Genomic DNA, 20,751 nt, shown 5'->3' on the forward strand with positions numbered 1-20,751 from the left:
TTAATTTCATTTATTGTGTTGTGCATCATTGCTTGTTTCCTCTTTAGTTCTTTTAGGTCCTTGTTAAATGTTTCTTGCATTTTCTCTATTCTATTTCCAAGATTTTGGATCATCTTTACTATCATTATTCTGAATTCTTTTCAGGTAGGCTGCCTATTTCCTCTTCATTTGTTAGGTCTGGTGGGTTTTTACCTTGCTCCTTCATCTGCTGTGTGTTTTTCTGTCTTCTCATTTTTCTTATCTTACTGTGTTTGGGGTCTCCTTTTCACAGGCTGCAGGTTCATAGTTCCTCCTGTTTTTGGTGTCTGTCCCCAGTGGCTAAGGTTGGTTCAGTGGGTTGTGTAGGTTTCCTGGTGGAGGGGACTAGTGCCTGTGTTCTGGTGGATGAGGCTGGATCTTGTCTTTCTGGTGGGCAGGTCCACGTGTGGTGGTGTGTTTTGGGGTGTCTGTGGCCTTATTATGATTTTAGGCAGCCTCTCTGCTAATGGATGTGGCTGTGTTCCTGTCTTACTAATTGTTTGGCATAGGGTGTCCAGCACTGTAGCTTGCTGGTCATTGAGTGAAGCTGGGTGTTGTTGTTGAGGTGGAGATCTCTGGAAGGTTTTCGCCGTTTGATATTACGTGGAGCTGGAAGGTCTCTTTTGGACCAATGTCCTGAACTTGGCTCTCCCACCTCAGAGGCACAGCCCTGACGCCTGGCTGGAGCACCAAGAGACTGTCCTCTACACGGCTCAGAATAAAAGGGAGAATGAAAGAAAGAAAGAGAGAGAGAGAGAGAGGGAGGGAGGGAGGGAGGAAGGAAGGAAGGAAGGAAGAGAGAGGATAAAATAAAGTAAGATAAAGTAAAATAAATTTATTAAAATAAAAAATCAAAATTATTTTTAAAAAGTTTTAAAGTTAAAAAAAACAAAAAACGACAGACAGAACCCTAGGACAAATGGTGAAAGCAAAGCTATAGAGACAAAATCTCACACAGAAGCATACACATACACACTCACAAAAAGAGGAAAAGGGGAAAAAAATAGTCCATCTTTCTCCCAAAATTCACCTTCTCAATTTGGGATGATTCGTTGTCTATTCAGGTATTCCACAGATGCAGGGTACATCAAGTTGATTGTGGAGATTTAATCCGCTGCTCCTGAGGCTGCTGGGAGAAATTTCCCTTCCTCTTCTTTGTTCGCACAGCTCCTAGGGGCTCAGCTTTGGATTTGGCCCCGCCTCTGCATGTACGTCGCCTGAGGGCGTCTGTTCTTTGCTCAGACAGGACGGGGTTAAAGGAGCAGCTGACTCCGGGGCTCTGGCTCACTTAGGGTGGGGGGGGAGGGGTGGGGGGAGGGAGGGGCACGGAGTGCGGGGCATGGAGTGCGAGGCGAGCCTGCGGCAGCAGAGGCCAGCGTGACGTTGCACTAGCCTGCGGTGCGCCATGCATTCTCCCGGGGAAGTTGTCCCTGGATCACAGAACCCTGGCAGTGGCGGGCTGCACAGGCTCCCCGGAAGGGGCGGTGTGGAGAGTGACCTGTGCTTGCACACAGGCTTCTTGGTGGCGGCAGCAGCAGCCTTAGCGTCTCATGCCTGTCTCTGGGGTCCGTGCTGATAGCCACGGCTCGCGCCCGTCTCTGGAGCTCCTTTAAGCGGCACTTTTAATCCCCTCTCCTCGCACACCAGGAAACAAAGGCAAGAAAAAGTCTCTTGCCTCTTCTGCAGCTCCACACTTTTCCCCGGACTCCCTCCCGGCCATCCATGGCGCACTAACCCCCTGCCGGCTGTGTTCACGCCGCCAACCCCAGTCCTCTCCCTGCGCTCCGACCGAAGCCTAATCCTCAGCTCCCCGCCCCTCCCGTCCCGGCGGGTGAGCAGACAAGCCTCTTGGGCTGGTGAGTGCCGGTCGGCACCGATCCTCTGTGCGGGAATCTGTCCGCTTTGCCCTCCTCACCCCTGTGGCTGCACTCTCCTCCGCGACTCCGAAGCTCCCCCCCTCCGCCACCTGCAATCTTCACCCGCGAAGGGGCTTCCTAGTGTGTGGAAACCTTTCCTTCTTCACAGCTCCCTCCCAGAGGAGCAGGTCCTGTCCCTATTCTTTTGTCTCTTTTTTTTTTTTCTTTCTTTCTTTTGCCCTACCCAGGTATGTGGGGACTTTTTTGCCTTTTGGGAAGTCTGAGGCCTTCTGCCAGCGTTCAGTGTGTGTTCTGTAGGAGTTGTTCCACATGTAGATGCATTTTTGATGTATCTGTGGGGAGGAAGGTGATCGCCATGTCTTACTTCTCCATCATCTTGCAGGTCCCACCCTCCCGTTATTTTAGAGTTCTTCCTCTGCCTCTTTATTACTGAATCCTTCTTCCCTCATCCCCAGAAGTAGTGGTGACACTGAATGTCTGTCATTTACTCATTGTGGTTTTACCACCTTTGTATCTATCTTGAACAGTGTAATTCAATTTTGTCTGCTTTTTTAAGATTTTATAAAGGAATTGTGTAATATTTTTAGGTCTTACTCTGTGACTTACAAATTAATTTCACTCAGTATTGTTTTTGACCTTCGTCCATGTGGTCAAAATGTGACCGTCAGATATCTTCATTCTGCATGATATATAACTTTATGTATAAGTTATTTATCCATTCTACTCTAGAAAGGTATTTGAGTTGATTGCAGGCTTGATTGGGGTTTTTTGTTTGTTGGTTGGTTTGCTTGTTTTTCAGCTGTTATGAAAAGTGGTCTTGTCAACGTTGTACATTTCATCTGGCGGACATGTGCAAGACTTTAGAGCAATGGCTCTCAATATGTAGTGCCTGGAGAGTAGCATCAGCATCACCTAGAAACTTTGCTGAAATGAATTTCTCGGGCCCCTCCCCAATCCTGCTGAACCAGGAACTGTAGGTGGGGCCCAGAGATCTTGTCTACACCAGTCCTCTGGCATTTCCCATGCATGCTAAAGTTTGAAACCCACTGCTCCCAAGTTTATACCTAGGAGTAAAAATGATTATCTGATATACACATTCTGCTTAATAGTTAATGTAACCGTTTCCCAAGTTACTGAACCATCAGCATCAAATAAAAGTTATCAGTGTTCTACATCTTAGAAAACTCTTCTCATTATATGACTTCTAAGTTGTGTCAGTCTCTTGAGTTGTCATACTTTGTTGTGGTTTTAATTTCCATTTTCCTCACTACTAATAATATATATAGGTTTGGGGACCTTTCCACTCCTTTTTTCTCCTTTTGCCTAATTTTCTTCCTCCCTCTACCTTTTTACTGATTTGTAGAGGTGTTTTATGTAATCTAGATAGAACTTCTTTGTAATAGAAATATCTTCTCCAAGTTTGTGGCTTATTTTTTTTTCATTATATATTTTGATGAACAAAATTCTGATACTTAATGTCAAGTTTATTAATTATTTTTGCTGTGGTTTGTGCATTTTGTGTCACTGTAGAGGGATCGTTCCCAGTCTCAGAGTCATAAAGATGCTCTTTAATTTTTTTATGGTTTTACTTTTTATATTAAATTTTAAAATCTGCTTGTGAATTGATTTCATTTTTGTATTTTGGATACTAACTGATCCAGTACCATTTCTTGAATATTCTACTTTTCCTCAGAGATCTATAGTTTCCACCAGGTCATATTGTAAATCAGGTTTCCTTATATAGGTGGGCTTGTCCATTCATTGGTCTCTTGTCTACACCAGTACCAATGTTACACAAGCATCATTTGAATTTAGCATTGTCCTTCCCAATTTGTTTTTCATCTTCAAGAATGCCTAGGCTCTTCTTGGCATTTTGCTCTTCCACGTAATAGTTAGAATTGACATGTGTTTCACGAAATACAGAACAAGACAAAGCCAATATGGAAAATAAGTCAGAATCAAAATTATTGAGTTAACTGTCAGAATCATGCCATTGATAAAGAAGAGCAGAATGAAGCTAAATTAGAAATAAAAATAAGAGAAAAATTGGTGAAGTAGAATATGTGTGTAAAATAAAAAGGAATAACAGTTAAAAGCTGTCTCCTTGAAAAACTAACAAAATGGGTTATTCTTTTCTGAGTGTTTTCAATGTACAGAGAGTAAAGACACAAATAAATAACAGCAGGCATTGAACGGGGAGATAATTCAGATGGGCAGAGATTAAACATATGAGGATATTATGAAGTTTTATGCTTAAAATGTTGAAAGATATATGAGAGAGATGAAACTTGTACCACAGTGTATCCAAATGACTGGAAACGAATGAGAACTCGAATGGTCCTACACCTACTAAATAATTGGATCAGTGGTTTAATGTCTTACCAGAAAACAAATCATAGGCCCAGGCAACTTTAGAGACACGTTTTTACCAAACATTCAAGGAGCAGATAAATCCTATATTATACAGATTCTTTTCAATTGCCTTCTGGCTGTTATCTTTTCCATTGAAAAGTCAGTTGTCGGGCTTCCCTGGTGGCGCAGTGGTTGAGAGTCCGCCTGCCGATGCAGGGGACATGGGTTCATGCCCCAAGCCGGGAAGATCCCACATGCCACGGAGTGGCTGGGCCCGTGAGCCATGGCCGCTGAGGCTGTGCGTCTGGAGCCTGTGCTCTGCAACGGGAGAGGTCACAGCAGTGAGAGGCCCGCGTACCACAAAAAAAAAAAAAAAAAAAAAAAGTCAGTTGTCAGTTTGATTGTTATTCGTTGTGGAGGAAATGTGATTTTTCTTTAAACTTCACTATATCTACTTTTCCCCTTTCTTTTGGTCATGAATTATATGCAGTTTTACTATGAGATGCCTGCCTGTGATTTTTTTCCCCTTCATCCTATTTGAGGTTCTTTAAATCTGTAACTTCACAGCTTTTATATTAGGTTTTTGGAAATTCTCATTCAATATCATTTATAGCTTTTCCCCATTTCTCTCTTACTCTCTTTTCCTGGACTCCAAGTTTTTACATCTAAATTAAAACTTTCTAAATGTGCCATGTAGCTGCTTTTTTTTTTTTTTGGTGTATTTTGTCATCATGTTTATATCTGCTTTAAGTATAGATATTTTCTACTAATACTCCAAATCACAAATGCTCTCTTTTCTGCTCTGCTATTAAATTCATTTAGTGAGCTCTTTATTTCACTTATCTTTTTTAAAAAAATTTTCCATTTCCATTGGATTCTACTTCATAGACCCCAGTTCTCTGCTGATATTCTCCATGTTATTTTAATCCATTTTCATGTATATATTAATATACACATATATATATTATATATTAATCATGGATATATATGTTTTTTAAATTTTATTTTATTTTATTTTATTTTACTTTTTGCTGTACGCGGGCCTCTCACTGTTTTGGCCTCTCCCATTGCGGTGCACAGGCTCCAGACGCGCAGGCTCAGTGGCCATGGCTCACGGGCCTAGCCGCTCCGCGGCATGTGGGATCTTCCCGGACCAGGGCACGAACCCATGTCCCCTGCATCGGCAGGCAGACTCTCAACCACTGTGCAACCAGGGAAGCCCTAATCATGGATATTTTAAAATTTATAACTGGTAACTCCTACATCTAAATAAACTTTTTGTTCTCATTGTCTGTTTTTCTCTTGATTTTTTGGTCATTGTTTTTTAATCCTGACCATACCTGGTTATTTTTTTATCAAATACTGGATAAGCTTTATTAAAACATTTTAGAGGATATGGCATATGTTATTTCCACAAGAGAGGATGTAGAGGAGGCAGTGAGGGTCTAGCAAGTCAGAATGATCCAGTTAGGGATTGAAATGATCCAAGGTAGGAAGGATTTCAAGCATTTTGAGGATTGATCTATTTCTGGTTTTACCCCTATGCTTAGTGCTTCAGGAGTCTTAATAAAATTCTGTAATGTTTACTAGAGCCCTTATTTTCTAAGAGTCCTTAACCTCCAGTTTTTATTTCCCAACTCAGTGTGATTGCCAAAAACTTTTAGTTCCCACTTTCTGCTTGGCCTCAACTTTTCATCCTAGCCTCATGTGCTTTAGGAAACAGTAAATTTCTCAAGGGAACATGCATGCAGAATGTCAGGCTTGCATCTCTGGGATTCCTTTCATCCTTCAAGTCCTGGCTGCCATAGTTCCCCTGCACTCCAATTTTTACCTCCCTAGATAATTAAGATTGAAGCGAGCTCTAAACTGCTCCTGTGTGCTCAGCCACTTGTCTTACACAGTGAATTGGCAAAAATAAAACAAAATATAACAAAAAACTCTGAAGGAGTTAAAGCAATAGCAAACTAAGATGTACCTCGCTGCATTTGTCTCTTATCCTTGATCTTGTCCCCTCGGGTCCTGGATGCCTTGATTCTCCCTAAATGTCTTCATACAGAGTTTGTATAGATTATTCAGTTTTCACAGCTGTTTGGGGGGTTTCTGTTTGTTTTTTGTGGGTTATTTTGTTTTATGCAGAAAGAATGAGAGAAAGCTTCAGCTTCATACTGAAAAGCTGAAATTTACACATCTACTTAACATACAGGCTTAACAACAAGGGTGTCTAAGAATTTTTCAAATCAACCCATACCTCTCCCAGTTTATGGGCTTTTTCTGTCCCCTGTTTTACTACTAGATTGTCTCATTACACACAAATTAAACCTTTTTTTTTTAATACGTCCATGTTTATTTAGACTGGTATAAACATTTACCATTGCTTTTGAACACATACATTCTCATGTTCAGCCTTTTTATACCAGGGACGATTTTCCTTCTCTTTGAAATAAATCTATTATATGTACTTTCATGAGGGTCTTTGGGTGATAAGCACTGCTGGCTCATGCTTTTCTGGAAAAGTCTCAGTTTTACTTGTAAGACAATTTGCTAGGTACAAGTTTCCAAATTGAAAGACTGAAAGCATATGTATTTAAGTTATTCTACTCTCTCCTTGCTTCCCTTGTTGCATTGAGATATAAAGTCACTCAAATTGCTTTTTCTTTGAAGTTGAATTGTCTTTTCTCTCTAGCTGCTTGTGAATGTTTCTACTTTTTCCCCAAGTATTCTTCTGTTCTACCATGACATTTTTAGGCCTAAATTCTTCTTTATTTATCCTAATATGGGTTTTTTGGATCTTCCTATATGGTATATTTCAACAGTTCTGGAAAATCCTCAGGCATTGTATCTTCATATATTGCTTCCCCATTCTCTCATTAACCCTTTGCCCCCTCAACACCCATCAGACATATGTGAGACCTTCTTGTTTCTATCTTCCATGTCTTTTAACCTCTTACATATCTGTATCTTTGTTTCTCTCATCTCCATTCTGAAGAACTTCTTTGGAATAATTTCTCAGTTCACTAATTTTCTTATCAGCTGTTTATAATCTGTTAATCAACATAGCCATTGCATTTAAATTTTATCCTCTCCACTTTATATTGTTCCTCACCAGTAATCCAGCTCAGATTCCATGGTCCATTTTAAAAATAATTTTCTTTCCTTCTCTACCTTCATTATACTTATTAGCAACCTCAAGTAAGCATGGCTAGAGAAAAACATACAGTGCCTCCTGACAGTTATATTACATTTCGATGAGCCATTCTCTTTTCCTCTCTTCTAGACTATTTTATAACTTCTCTTCTGTCCTCAAACTCTAATACCTTCTCCCTGTCCTCACTCAGATCATGACCATGGTTGACACAAGTACCCATCTACTGCTATCTTGCCCTCACCATACCTACCTATCCCCCTACCAACATCTATGTCCGTATCCTCTGCTTTTCCTCCTCTAACTGTGAATCATTGAATTGTTGCTTCTGAAGACCAACCCTCCATCTGTGCACTGGCTCCTACTCCTACCCACTGTTTCAAAAATATTGTTCCAACTCTTCTTTCTTCTGTCTCCTACATCATCATTTTTTTCTCCCTCTCTCTCCTGTATTGTTGCTACATCCCCTTCCAGCTTCCACCCTGTTTCTCTGCTCTTTTTTATATCAAACTGTTTCATAGAGTTATCTCTACTCACTGTTTGTAGTTTTGCTCTTCTCTCTTAAACTCACTGTTATCTGATTTTTGTCTTATCACTCCAGTCAGCTGCTCATTTCAAATCACCAATTTTCAGTGACCATCTTATTTAGAAATGTATTGTTGCCCTCCTCTTTGTTTATCGTGTTTTCTAGGACAGCACAATCTCCCAGTGTATCTCTTTTGCTCTGACTGCTCCTCAGTCTCCTTTTCTGGTTCCTTTTAATCTTCTCCAACCCATAAATTTGCACTTTTCTAGGGATCACTACACTTGTAGACCATTTCTCTATTGTTATTTCCTTGTTAAAATTATCCAGTCTGATACCTTTAAATACCATCTGGATGCTGATAATATGCAAATCTGTGCCTCTAGCCCTAGCCTCTTTTCTGAACTCCAAACCTTCTATCCATTGCCTACTCTGTGTCTCTGCAGGAATGTCTAATAGGTGCCTCAGACTCTCCTTCTCCAAACCTGTTCTTTCTACAGACTATTGTCTCCATTAATGAACCAATCCAGTCTTCCAGTTTTTCAAGCCCCACAACTGGCTCCTGTTCCTTTCTCACTTCTTGCCTTTCTAATCCTCTTGCTCACTCTGTATCAGCCAAGGGGGTTCTTACTATTCCTTGAACGTACTAGGCATACTCCCATTTCCGGACCTTTGGATTTGCTGTTCTTCTGACCAGAAACACTGTTCACCTAGATTTGCACACTTCTCCAAGGGCTTTGCCCACATATTGCCCTTCTCAGCAAGGCTGTCTCTAACCACTCTACTTATAATTGCAGTCCCAGCCCCATCGCCTGGTATTCCCTTTCTTACATTCCTGTTTTGTTTTTTGTCACCCTCCTCATAGCCGTTCCTACCATCTGATGATGTAGAATATATAGTTTACTTATGTATCAATCTCATCCCTAATCCCCAAATATAATGTAAGCTCTATGAAGGCTGTTTTGTTTGTTGGTTGGTTGCTTGGTTTTGTTCACTGTTGTGTCTAAATCAGTGTGGTTCATGGTAGGTGTTCAATAAATGCTGGGACAATCATTTTATGCATGAAGTAAAGCAGTGACAAAAAGATGGGGTTAGTGCGTTAGTGCTCAGGGTCGGGGTGAGGGGGTCACACTTCAGAGAGAGGAAGTGTTCAAGCAGTAGCTTCCTAAATGAGAGAAGGATGTGTTCAGAAGCAAAATCCTGGACACCATTTCATCTCTTGGGGTCTGCAAATAGTGCAACATGACTAGGAATCTAGGATGTGTGGTGGGTGTTGGCTTATGAAATAGTCAAGTATCGGTCAGTTCGAGGAAGGTCTTAGATGTTAAACTATGAGGTCTAAATGTCATAAGGTAGGCCAGGAAGCAATAGAAAATATTCAGATGAAAGGGCATGACATGACCTGTAGGTGTTTTTTTTTTTTTTTTTTTTTGGTTTTCTATTGTTTTGCTTTATTATGGTGGTGCATAAGGCATGTTGTTTTTCTCTTTTTTTGTGTGTGGTACGCGGGCCTCTCACTGCTGTGGCCTCTCCCGTTGCGGAGCACAGGCTCCGGATGCGCAGGCTCAGCAGCCATGGCTCACGGTCCCAGCCGCTCTGCGGTATGTGGGATCTTCCCGGACCAGGGCACGAACCCGTGTCCCCTGCATCGGCAGGCGGACTCTCAACAACTGCGCCACCAGGGCAGCCCCTGTTTTTCTCTTTTAATGACAATAAATCCAGGTATACTTTATTGAGAAGGGGCCACTTACTGATTTGTTGTCATAGAAATGAACTTGCATGTGGTCAAATTAAGAACAAATTGTTGCATTGTTTTCTCTTTAACTCTTGAGTTTTTTGGATCAGAACTAGCATAGTTTGTTTCACAGTACTCAATACCTTTATTCTAAAATAATCATCTGTGTGTGAATCTCCCCCCAATCTGGGCCAGACACATACAGGATGGATGTTCATAAAGCCTGATTATTTCAAGAGACACTGTTTACAAATGTCTAGATTTAATCTTTAGTGTAACAAAAGAACTGAGTTTCACAATATTCTGAAAGGTGTGTGTGTGCTTCTCTTTCTCATTTTCTTTGTCATAGGGGCCACACCAGTGGTTTTCACAGAAAGTTAGACCCCTCTTCAGTACTTTTCAAACGAAACAGCTTCCAACTCCTTGAATATTCATTCAAAGTCATTGGGCTTTAAAGCAGCAGCGCCTTAACCAAACTAAATCAACTAGCCCTTCCTTTGTGCTTCTTGAGATGCTGTTTCTCCATACAATTTTAACCCAGGAGTCTAGTCAGGAAGGTAGATGTTTGGTTAATTTTTGTCTGTTTTTCTTCTAAAATACTCAGTTCCACTTTTATAATAATTTTCTCTTAAGCGTTAATTGACTTTATGAGGTGAATCTTGACTTCTTTATTCTATTCCTTAAAATTCAGTGTTTACTTAGGGATATAGGAATGGGTAACTTAAAACAGAGAGTAGATTTTCCATTAGCTGAAACTTGATATAGAAGTTTCTCAAAGATTTTCTACCACAAGTGAACATTTAATTTTGTTATTACATGCTTAGTGTTTATATGCTATCTTAAGTTATGTCATTCTACTACAAAGTAGAGTAGCAATTTGAGATCACCTAGTTAATCTGACCAAAGTTGTTATACTCTGAATAATGATCGTATTGAGCAGCTCCCCAAATTTCTGTGGCATCCTTAGCTATTTATGAGAACAAACATAAAATAATCCATGATTTTGTATGAGCACCCCTACCATAATATAGATATGTGTGTGTGTGTGTGTATATAAATAAACAAATATATATATATATATTTAAATGAGGATCTTGATTCCATTGTGCAATTTCTTTTAAACATTGTGAACAATGTGTAGGTCACAAATGGAAAATGCTAATTTATATAATCACACTTTGTATGTTTGTTTCATTTGTTTTAACAAATGCAATGTTCCTGGTTATTTAGAAACTTGATTTCATTTAATTGAGCTATTTCCTAGTCTTAAATCTACTCTCAAGGGACAGAAGGACAAAATCTTAAGATCATCTTAAATGAGTAAATCCTGAAGTATTTGGGAAAATAGCCATGCTATTGTATTTGGTATTCCAAGTTAACTACCTTATAGTGAGACATCCTCTTGGATGTATAGAAGATATTTAATAATTGGTTGGTTGGTCAATTTTATTGACCACTTCATAATGAAACCTGAGAAAAATGTAGCCTGATTTGTTCTTTAAAACTCTTTGTGACATAAGATAATATATTTCTCAGCCCTAAAGAAACAATACCTAAAGAAACAATACCTAGAGGATTCGTTCGAGAGATATGTTCGTCTATGGCAATGCTGACTAAGTTCCTCAATCACAGCTACCTTGGAACCACTGACTCCCTAAGATAGTATTTCTGTTTTTAGGTTTTCCCCCAGGAAAACGCAAGTGTCTTTATGAATCATTTTTCCTCATGATTTGGCATGCTTATATTCTTCATATCTATAGATATGCTTATATTCTTCATATCTAATTTCATAAAAATTATGGCAAACACATTTTGGGGTAGAAAGTGAAGAAATATTTGTAAGCTGAAGATTTGAGGTAATTTCTTAAAGTTATGTTTTTGGGGAAGGTTCAGATGGGGTCACCATAGCATCTGCATCATGGAACGTAGGGAAACCTGCGTGGTAGGGTGAGAAGTTTCCTTGGTGTCAGAGAAATCAGGCTTCACTGATTCTGACATTTTATGGGTGGTTCTGTTTTAATTCTGAGTAGTTGTTCCCTTGAATGGATATATTATATTCACTTGTTGGTGGACATTTGGGCTGTTGACAGTTTTGTTGTTGTTGTTATTTGGAATGAAGCTGCCATGTTCTGAACATTTGTGCGCAAGTCTCTGGGTCATATGTTAAATATCTAGGAGTAGGAGAGCTTGAATTACAGAGGTGTATGCACAACTTTTTGAAAAACTGCCATGTGGTTTCCCAAATCAGGTATCATTTTGTATTCGTACCAGGAGTGTATAAGACCTCCAGTTGTTCCACATTGTCAACACTTTATATCTTGTCAGTTTTCTTTTTTCATTTTAGCCTTTCTAATATGTGCTATTTCATAGGAGTTATTTGCATTTTCCTGATGGTTAATCAAGTTGGATGTCTTTCCATGTGCTTTTAGACATTCATATAGATTTGTGTGTACATGAAGAGTCTGATCAAATATTTCACCAATCTTTATTGAGTTGTCTTCTTACTAAGTTGTAAGAATTCTTTATATATTCCAGATACATGTTCTCTTTCAGTATATGTGTAGAAAATACTTTCTCCCATTTTGTGACTTTTTTTTTCATTTCTTAATTGTGTCTTCCAAAGAGCAAATGAAGAATAATTTCAATGAAGTTTCCTTTTTATTTTATTTACATTATTTTATTGTGCTTTTTTGTCCTAAGAAATCTTTGGCCTACCCTCCCCTATGCCAGAGGTTTTCTCATATGTGTATTCTAGAAGTTTTGAAATTTTAGCACTTACTTTTAGATATTATGATTTATTTAATTTCTAAATATGGTAAGTGGTAAGGGTTAGTGATTTTTTTTTCCCCACACATATATCCAGTTGTTCCAGGGCCATTTGTTGAAAAGACACTCTTTTCTCCCATTGAATTACCTTGGCAACTTTCTTAGAGATCAGTTAATTACATATATGTGGATTCTATTTTCTGTTCCATTACTATAGCTTTATAGTAAACTAAATTACGTAGTATAAGCTTTATTTTTTAAAATTGCTTTGATTATTCTGTTATTTACATTTCAATATAATATTCAGAATCAGCTTGTCAATTTCTACAAAATTGGGATTGCTTGCATCTGGGGATCAATTTGTGAAGAACTGCCATCTTAACAATATTGAGTATTATAATCCATGAACTAGTGGCATTTCTGTCCACTTCTTTCTGTATTCTGTAACGTTCCTCAGTAATATTTTATAATTTCCAGGGAAGAGATCTTGCTCACGTTTTGTGAATTTTATTCCCATGTATTTTATGGGCTTTGGTTCTACTGTAAATGGAAAATCTTAAATTTTATTTTCCAGATTTTTGCTGCTAGTTTTAAAAATATAATTGAGTTTTAAAAAGTAACTTTATACCCTGTCACTGCTGGATTTGTTATTTCTAGGATTTGCTTTGTAGATTCCTTAGGATTTTCTATGTAAAAAGTCAGGTCATCAATGAAAAGAGACAGTATTGCTTTCCTCCTTTCTGATACTTATGCCTTTTATTTCATTTATTTTCCTTCATTGCAATGACTAGGACATTCAGTCCAATACTGAATAGGAGTAGTGAGAGCAGACATCCCTACCTTGTTTCTAATTTTAGAAGGAAATCATGCAGTTTTCTCCATCATAGAATCATTTTGTCTGTTCTAGAACTTCATCTAAATGGCATACAGTATGTGCTCTTTTTTGTATAAGGCTTCTTTCTCTCAGTGTGTTTTTGAGATTTATTCATGTGGTTGCATGCCTAAGAAATTTCCTTCCTAGCAAGTGTTGATTTTTTTAAAAGCAACTTCTCAAAGCATAATTTACATATTACAAACTATAGCCAAATATGATCAAATACGATAACTGTAAGATTTGTGTAAGTGTCCTTTATCAGATTGAGGAAATTCCTTCTATTCATTGTTTATTAATAGTGTTGAATTTTTTGTCAATATTTTTTTCCACATCTATTGAAATAATCAAGTGCTTTTTTCTCCTTTCTGTCAATGTGGTGAATTACATTGTTTTTTTACTGTGAAACTAATCTTACATTCTTGGAACATATTCTACTTGGTCACACTGTAGTATATATTTTTCATATATTTCTTGATTTGGTTCACTATTATTTTCTTAAGGATTTTTGCATCTTTGTTCCTGTTGAATATTTGCCCGTAGTTTATTTTGTTGTAATGGCTTTGCCAGGTTTTGGTATCAGGGTAACACTGGCTTCATAAAATTGGTTGTGAAGTGTTCCCTCCAACATAATGTTCTTTCTTCTTTGAATGTTTGAGAGAATTCAACAGTAAAAGCATTTGAACCTGAATTTATCTTGGTGGGGACATTTGTTCAATTTTGTTAAGTTGCATTTTTCAATAAATTTTTCCTTTGTTTAAGTGGTCAGAGTTTTTGCCACAGAGTTATTCGTTTTATTCTCATCTCTACCTTTTATGCTTGCAATGTTTATTCTGTTAACTTTCAATGTAATTATTGATATGTTGAATTTAGGTTACCATTTTATTAGTTTTGTATTTGTCTACTATGTTTCTTATTCCTATTTCCCTTTTCTTACCTTTTAGAATTCCATTTTAATTCATCTGTTGACTTTTTATCTATTCTTCTCTGCTTGTTCTTTAGTGATTGCTCTAGGGATTAATCCTGTTAGACTCAAATTGCACATTTAGTTGCACCTGCTGTGGGTGGCAGCTTTGATCCCAATTCAGACACTGCTTTGAGTCTGCCCCATGTGTGTGGTACAGACTGTAGCAGAGTTCACATATAGAATTTGGGATTTTCTTTTGCTTACTCTCTCTTTCCAGTGTGTTTGTACACTCTCTGGTGGCCCTAATTGTCACTGACTCCTTTGCCTATATCCTTCATTCAGAAAGATGGCAAATTTTTCTGTTGAGTACCAACTGGTATCATCTCTGTGTCTGCAGCTGCTCTGGAGTCAAAAGGTGCAAGAAACGTTAAAGTGACTCCATTCAGATCTGAGTTCTTTTCCCAAGGTTTCAACTCCACTGCAAAATTAAATAACTTTGTTTCACACTCTCAGATAATTGGTCTCCCCTCCCTGCAAAGGGTTTCTATTTGTTTTTGCTAGAAGCTATTGCTAGGAAATTAATCCTTTATTACAGAAGTAGGAATTGGGAATTGATTTTTAAAATGTTTCTGAAGGTACTAGTCTCTCACTCTAAAAGAGTTTCAAGCCCTTTGAATGTGATATTTAAATGTGGCTCTTTTTTTTTTTTTTTTTTGGTAAAACACTCTGGGCTTACTTACCTATACCTGGTGGAGGCAAATATTATGGCAAATGAGGTGTTTGTCTAACACAGCTGTCCCTCTAGTATTGGTTGATGGCACAAGTAATTTTTTTGAAGACATTTTGTAAATAGTTGATGATAAAAATAAATCAAAAATATGTTGTTTCCTATTTTTTCTCAATAGTTTTAGGTCAGCCTCTTTTTACTTGAAATTATATTTAGAAATTTAAAAGAACAGTAAAACCCCACTTATCCAGTAGATACACATTAAGAAATAGTAATCCTTTAGAACACAGTTAAAACCTCTAATCCTAAAAGAACTTTAAGAACAGGGAAAGGGAAATAGGTAACAATAAGGAAAATCACTAGTTTTACATAGTAGAGAAGTTGCTGTACTGTTTTCTCTACTTTCCTCTATGTTGTTCATAATAAAACAAAACAAGACAAAAAAGTAAGAGAAAAAGAAAGCTTTCTAAAGCTAGGAAATTATAGGAAAATATATATATTATGAAATAATAAATAAAAGAAAGTTGGTAAAGCACACCAAATTAATAGACTGGAAGACATCAACAGTGTAATAATTTGCATTGAATCAAAAAGTATTTCAAAAATTCTGTACTTATTAAAAAATACATAGAGGGGACTTCCCTGGTGGCGCAGTGGTTGAGAGTCCGCCTGCCGATGCAGGGGACGCGGGTTCGTGCCCTGGTCCGGGAGGATCCCACATGCCGCGGAGCGGCTGGGCCCGTGAGCCACGGCCGCTGAGCCTGTGCGTCCGGAGCCTGTGCTCCGCAACGGGAGAGGCCACAGCAGTGAGAGGCCCACGTACCGCACAAAAAAAAAAAAAAAAAAAAAAAAAATACATAGAGGTTTAGCACTAAAACAAAATATAATGTATAGACTGGGAGGCTAAAGAAAAATGTCATGATTTGCAGTTTATATGATTTTCCACACCACATCTCCAAAATGATACATTTGCAATCTCATAACAAGCAATAAGAGGGCTCAGAAATAATGGGAACCACATATAAATCAATGTTCCTGTACCTAGAAGTAACCAACTAAAATATACATATTTGAAAATGACCCCATTTGTAATAGTATCAAAAGTGTTAAGTTACTTACAAAAAATAACAAAACATATGCAAAATCATTATGGTGAAAGTAAAAAAGATATTTTGAGATAACATAAAAGAAGTCCTGAGTATATGGAGAAATAAACAGTCCTTATAATTCAGAAGGTCAATGTCAGGATTTCAGTTCTCTCTGAATTGACATATACATTAAAGGCTATCTGAATAAAAATTTCACCAGTAATTTTATAGAATGTTGCAAATTGATTTTTAAATACATGTGGAAGGATAAAGGGCACAGAACGATCCGAGATAATTTTGATAGTGAAGTAATTGGGACTTACCCACTCAGATATCATCTGGTTACTAAACTGCTGTTTAACAACATGGTCTTGGTGAAAGAACAATAATATAATTCAGTGGAAGGGATGAGAGGGTCCGTAAACAACCAACACAGTCATGTGGGAAGCTGATGTGTGACAGAGGTGGGCATGTAGATCAGTGAGCAAAGTATGGATCCCTTCAGTAATCTAATTCTGAAAGTTGACTGTACTCAATATTTTGTAATAACCAATAAGGGAAAAGAATCTGAAAAAAAAAGATATATATGTGTGTATAACTGAATCACTTTGCTGTACACCTGAAACTAATGCAACGTTGTAAATCAACTATAGTTCAATTTAAAAAAATGAAATAAAAATAAAAGTTGGCTATATGTGAGGATGGAGTTCAAATCAGATGCTTGTTTCCAACGATAAACCAAAAAGCATTTGAGACAAAACAAGGAACACACACGCACACATACACCCACACACACACAATTATCTTTTGGAAGAAAACACAAGGAAATTGCTTTATCACCTCAGGGTAGCATATGATTTCTTAAGTAGAGCATTAAATATTAAATGGCAGAAATGCTAAAGTCAAAGATTAATATGTTTGACTATATTAAAAAACAAGACACTGTTTCAACCTAAGTTTTCATTGATAAGAGAGTATAATGGAAAAATTGCAGAACATTCATTGGAATGGGGTACCATAGATCAGGTAAAATGAATATACTTGATTTATACATAACACCACCAATAGATCTATAAAACATAGTATTGAACAAAAACATTCCAGAATGATCTCAACATTTTGATACTGTTTATGTTATTTCTAATATAAACCTTATGTCTCCTCAAGTGTCAAAGATTCACACTGATCATCATCTTCTTGTGGCCATGTAGCCTCAAAATGGGAAGATTTTAAGATTTTTATGGATAAACAACAAGGTCCTACTGTATAGCACAGGGAACTATATTCAGCATTCTGTGACAAACCATAATGGAAAAGAATATGAAAAAGAATATATACATATATATATATATATATAATATATATATATAACGGAGTCACTTTGCTGTACAGCAGAACTTAATACAACATTGTAAATCAACTATACTTCAATAAAATTAAAAGAAATTATTTTAAAGAGACTTCAGAAAACTGAAGTTTTTATCCAAGATATTTGAATTTTTCAGCATTGGCAGCCTCTTTGAAAAGTAATCATTCTTTCTAGTTCATATACACTTCACTGTTGTCAAAATTTGGCCTGTGGCCAACCTCTTCGTGACTTTTGGATTTTCCACACTACTTTTCCTAAATTCTGGTACATTGAATCCAGCAGCAAAAAACTCTGAATAAGGTTGATAGGGTAATGAGATTTCCAAATATGGGAACTCTATTCCAGAGCGTGACAGGCCAACTCATTTCTCTGTCTTCCTTATTCTGCTACCAGTTCTAAAACTGTGTTAGTCGTCATGTGTGTATCTTTGTGTGTGTGTGTGTGTGTGTGTGTGTATGTGTGTGTGTGTGTGTTTTAACCTATTTGGAACTATATAGAGAGTCCTGGGTTTAATCTCCTTAAGTCAATGAATAAGAATTGAAGATTGCTCCCATACTGTTTTTTCAAGCAGTCATTTTGTCTGTGTCTTCCAATCAGGTGTTTTTAGTCACTGTCTGGAATTTTGAACTGTACATGATCCCGCTGGCATTATCGCTCCTCTGTGTCTACAATTTCATCAGACCTACAATGGGGAAGGTTGGCAGCATCCAGGACAGCCAGGTGAGCAAACATTCCAATAATTCTGACATTTGACTAAAGAAAAAATGTGTTAGCAGTAAACCACCACCACCAAATCATGACCTGAGTCCCTTGCATTTGAGGAGCAACACTGCACGTGTATTCATGTTACAGGGAAGATATTTATCATGTGTAATCTGGAGTCTTCTTCCTAGAGCATCTCGTGTTCCTGAGTCTTGGCCTGCCTTCTTAGCCTGAGTGAGCCATCTGGTTCTTGGTCAGCATTTCCATGCGGGCAGCACATGTCTGCGTGCCCATCTGGTTCTCCATAAGGTTCCTGGGAAGGAGATTCTCAATCACTAGAGAAAAGCCTTTGGTGGCTCCTTGAGCCCCTTCAGGGCACACACAACTGGGAGGCTGCCTCAGGCCTCTCCGTGTAATTATCCTGTGCAATATTCTCCTCTAGGCTGAAGCCTCAGGGGATGCTCTGAGGCTTGCCAACTCCCAGGGAAATCAGAGAGTGCGTGGGCATGGGCCCCTCTGTTCTTGAGTGCCCAAGTTTTTCTTGCAATTCTCAAACTCGCCGTGGTGTTAAAGGAAGCACAGGCAAGGCCTCTTGTCAAAGACATCGCCCAGCATTTACTTTTCTTAATTTTTCTCCAACTCTCCCTCCCCTACCCCTCTTATCCCAGCCCATAGAATCTTTTTCTGCTCTGGGTTAGAAGGAACTTGTATTTATAGACTTGCTTTATGATATAATCTTGGCATTCCAGATTCAAGAACCAAGTTTTTAAAACAAAAATCAAAGGTCTCGAGACTTGATAACATCCTTTAGAAAAATCACCTGCACATTAGGTTTTCTAAGACTCAAAAGCTGACCATCTTCACCTATTTTTCCTTATAAACGTTCTGATTATTTTAAAAAATCCTCTCTGAAATAATGGATATTTAAGGAATGTTTCTGGTTTCATTTGGGATGGGGGAAATGAGTGTTATGGCCGGGAGTAAAACCTCAGACAAATTCCAAATTCTGTTCTGTTTGGTTTTTGATTGTGTAGTGCAATAAGCATGTGCATATATCAGTAAATGAGGGGCCTGAAGATGCTAGAACCAAGTAACAAATAAATAGCTTTAAAGTACAGGTTTATGTAAGGACTAAGTTTCACAGAGGTACAGATGAGGGAAATTTTTACAGAGAAGCATCTGTTGTAAAAGTGCTGTCAACTAACATTTTTAGTTTTAATCAGATTTTATTTTCCCAGGTATATATATGTATATGTTTATAGCATGTGTATATATGTGTGTATGTGTACATGTTTATTTGTAGGCAGGTATATATATGTATATATGTGTGTGTGTGTAAATATGGGTACATAAGTGTACTTGTGTGTGTATGCATATAAATGTGTATGTGTGTATATGAAACCTTTTAAATTTACTAAACATTTTCTAATTTATTACCTAATTTAATCTTGGTAACATAACCATGAAGAGTCAAGAACTACTGTTTTCATTTCATGCTTCATAAAGCTAACATTCAGAGTGGCAAAGTGATTTTGCTCAAAGTCACACAGCAAAACAGTGCTGGAACAATGTCTCCAGCTGAAGACTTTGTCTCAAGATGAAGACTTCTGACTCCTAATTACATTACAGAGTTTTTTCCTCCCATAACATGTTTCATTGTATTCATTTTTATCCATGTGCTTTTATGAAACATGCTTGTTGTCATCATTGAATAGGTTAGTTCTCCAGCATCAGTTAAGTATCCCACAGACTGCTAGGTGGAGCTCCTAGGAATTCTGGGAGGTAATACAGTACCAGCCCTGAAGAAATTGCTCAGTGGTTTATGGAGGATAGCAGAGTACTGTCTGGATACTTCAGAGTTACTCCCTTATACAAGCATTATATTGACCATTCTTTTTTCTGTTGGAACAATGGCATCTAATTAGCATGCCTGACCTTTGCAAGGTTAAGCAGAAAGGTAAGTGTTCAAACTGAAAATAGTCCTTGGTTTTCTGATACCCAGCATTCTTTTGAAGCTACCAAATCGTTGGATTGTGTACCAACATGTGTTAGCTTTTAAATGTAGCAGTGATATGATTCAAGTGTACCTGTTAACTAGCCAAGATCTCTAAATGAATCTGAACAAGCCTCTGTGCAGCACAGCTGGTGCTGGGGCCCCTGAACTAAAGGCAGTCCCCCCTTTAGTCCAGATCTGGGCCTTGAGTTTCCTTCCCTCACCTGCCCCGCACCAACCCTGAAGCCCAAGGAAAACAAGAATGCCGTATAGAAACCTGTAGCTTATTCTTGAGATTGATTACATTCAGACTAATGCATTTAATACTGTCTAATGTTTCGGTAATGGACCCAGAGGAAAAGTGCAGTCATTCTAACAATGAGCCCAGCACAGACGGAGTGTGGTGTTCTCAGCCTTAACACAGCAGCTGCTTCATTTGTCAGAACAAAACTGTTTACAGATAGTACAACTCCGCAATGCATTTTTAAAGCTGGCTGCCTTCGAAAGGCACTCCCCTAATAGCTTTATTTATACTTAACAGTTTTATGTAGATTATACATATTGTTTACAACCTTGGCAAGGCATCCCTTAACTTTAAAAGTGTCCTTTTTAAAGAAGTTACAGTGTATTTGTGTGTGTGTGTGTGTGTGGTACGCGGGCCTCTCACTGTTGTGGCCTCTC

At 38.1% G+C, this 20,751-nt stretch overlaps 1 protein-coding gene across 1 annotated transcript in view; it reads left to right on the forward strand.

The window, feature by feature from the left end:
* MCTP2 (multiple C2 and transmembrane domain containing 2) overlaps positions 1 to 20,751 on the forward strand; it is a 251,663-nt gene that overhangs the window by 195,669 nt on the left and 35,243 nt on the right. The window contains exon 18 of the mRNA XM_060003640.1: positions 17,973 to 18,095. Within this exon, the coding sequence (XP_059859623.1) occupies positions 17,973 to 18,095 (123 nt within the window). The remainder of the gene's footprint in view (positions 1 to 17,972; positions 18,096 to 20,751) is intronic.

This window comes from Delphinus delphis, chromosome 2 (assembly GCF_949987515.2).
Source record: "Delphinus delphis chromosome 2, mDelDel1.2, whole genome shotgun sequence".
NCBI classification, from domain to species: Eukaryota; Metazoa; Chordata; class Mammalia; order Artiodactyla; family Delphinidae; genus Delphinus; species Delphinus delphis.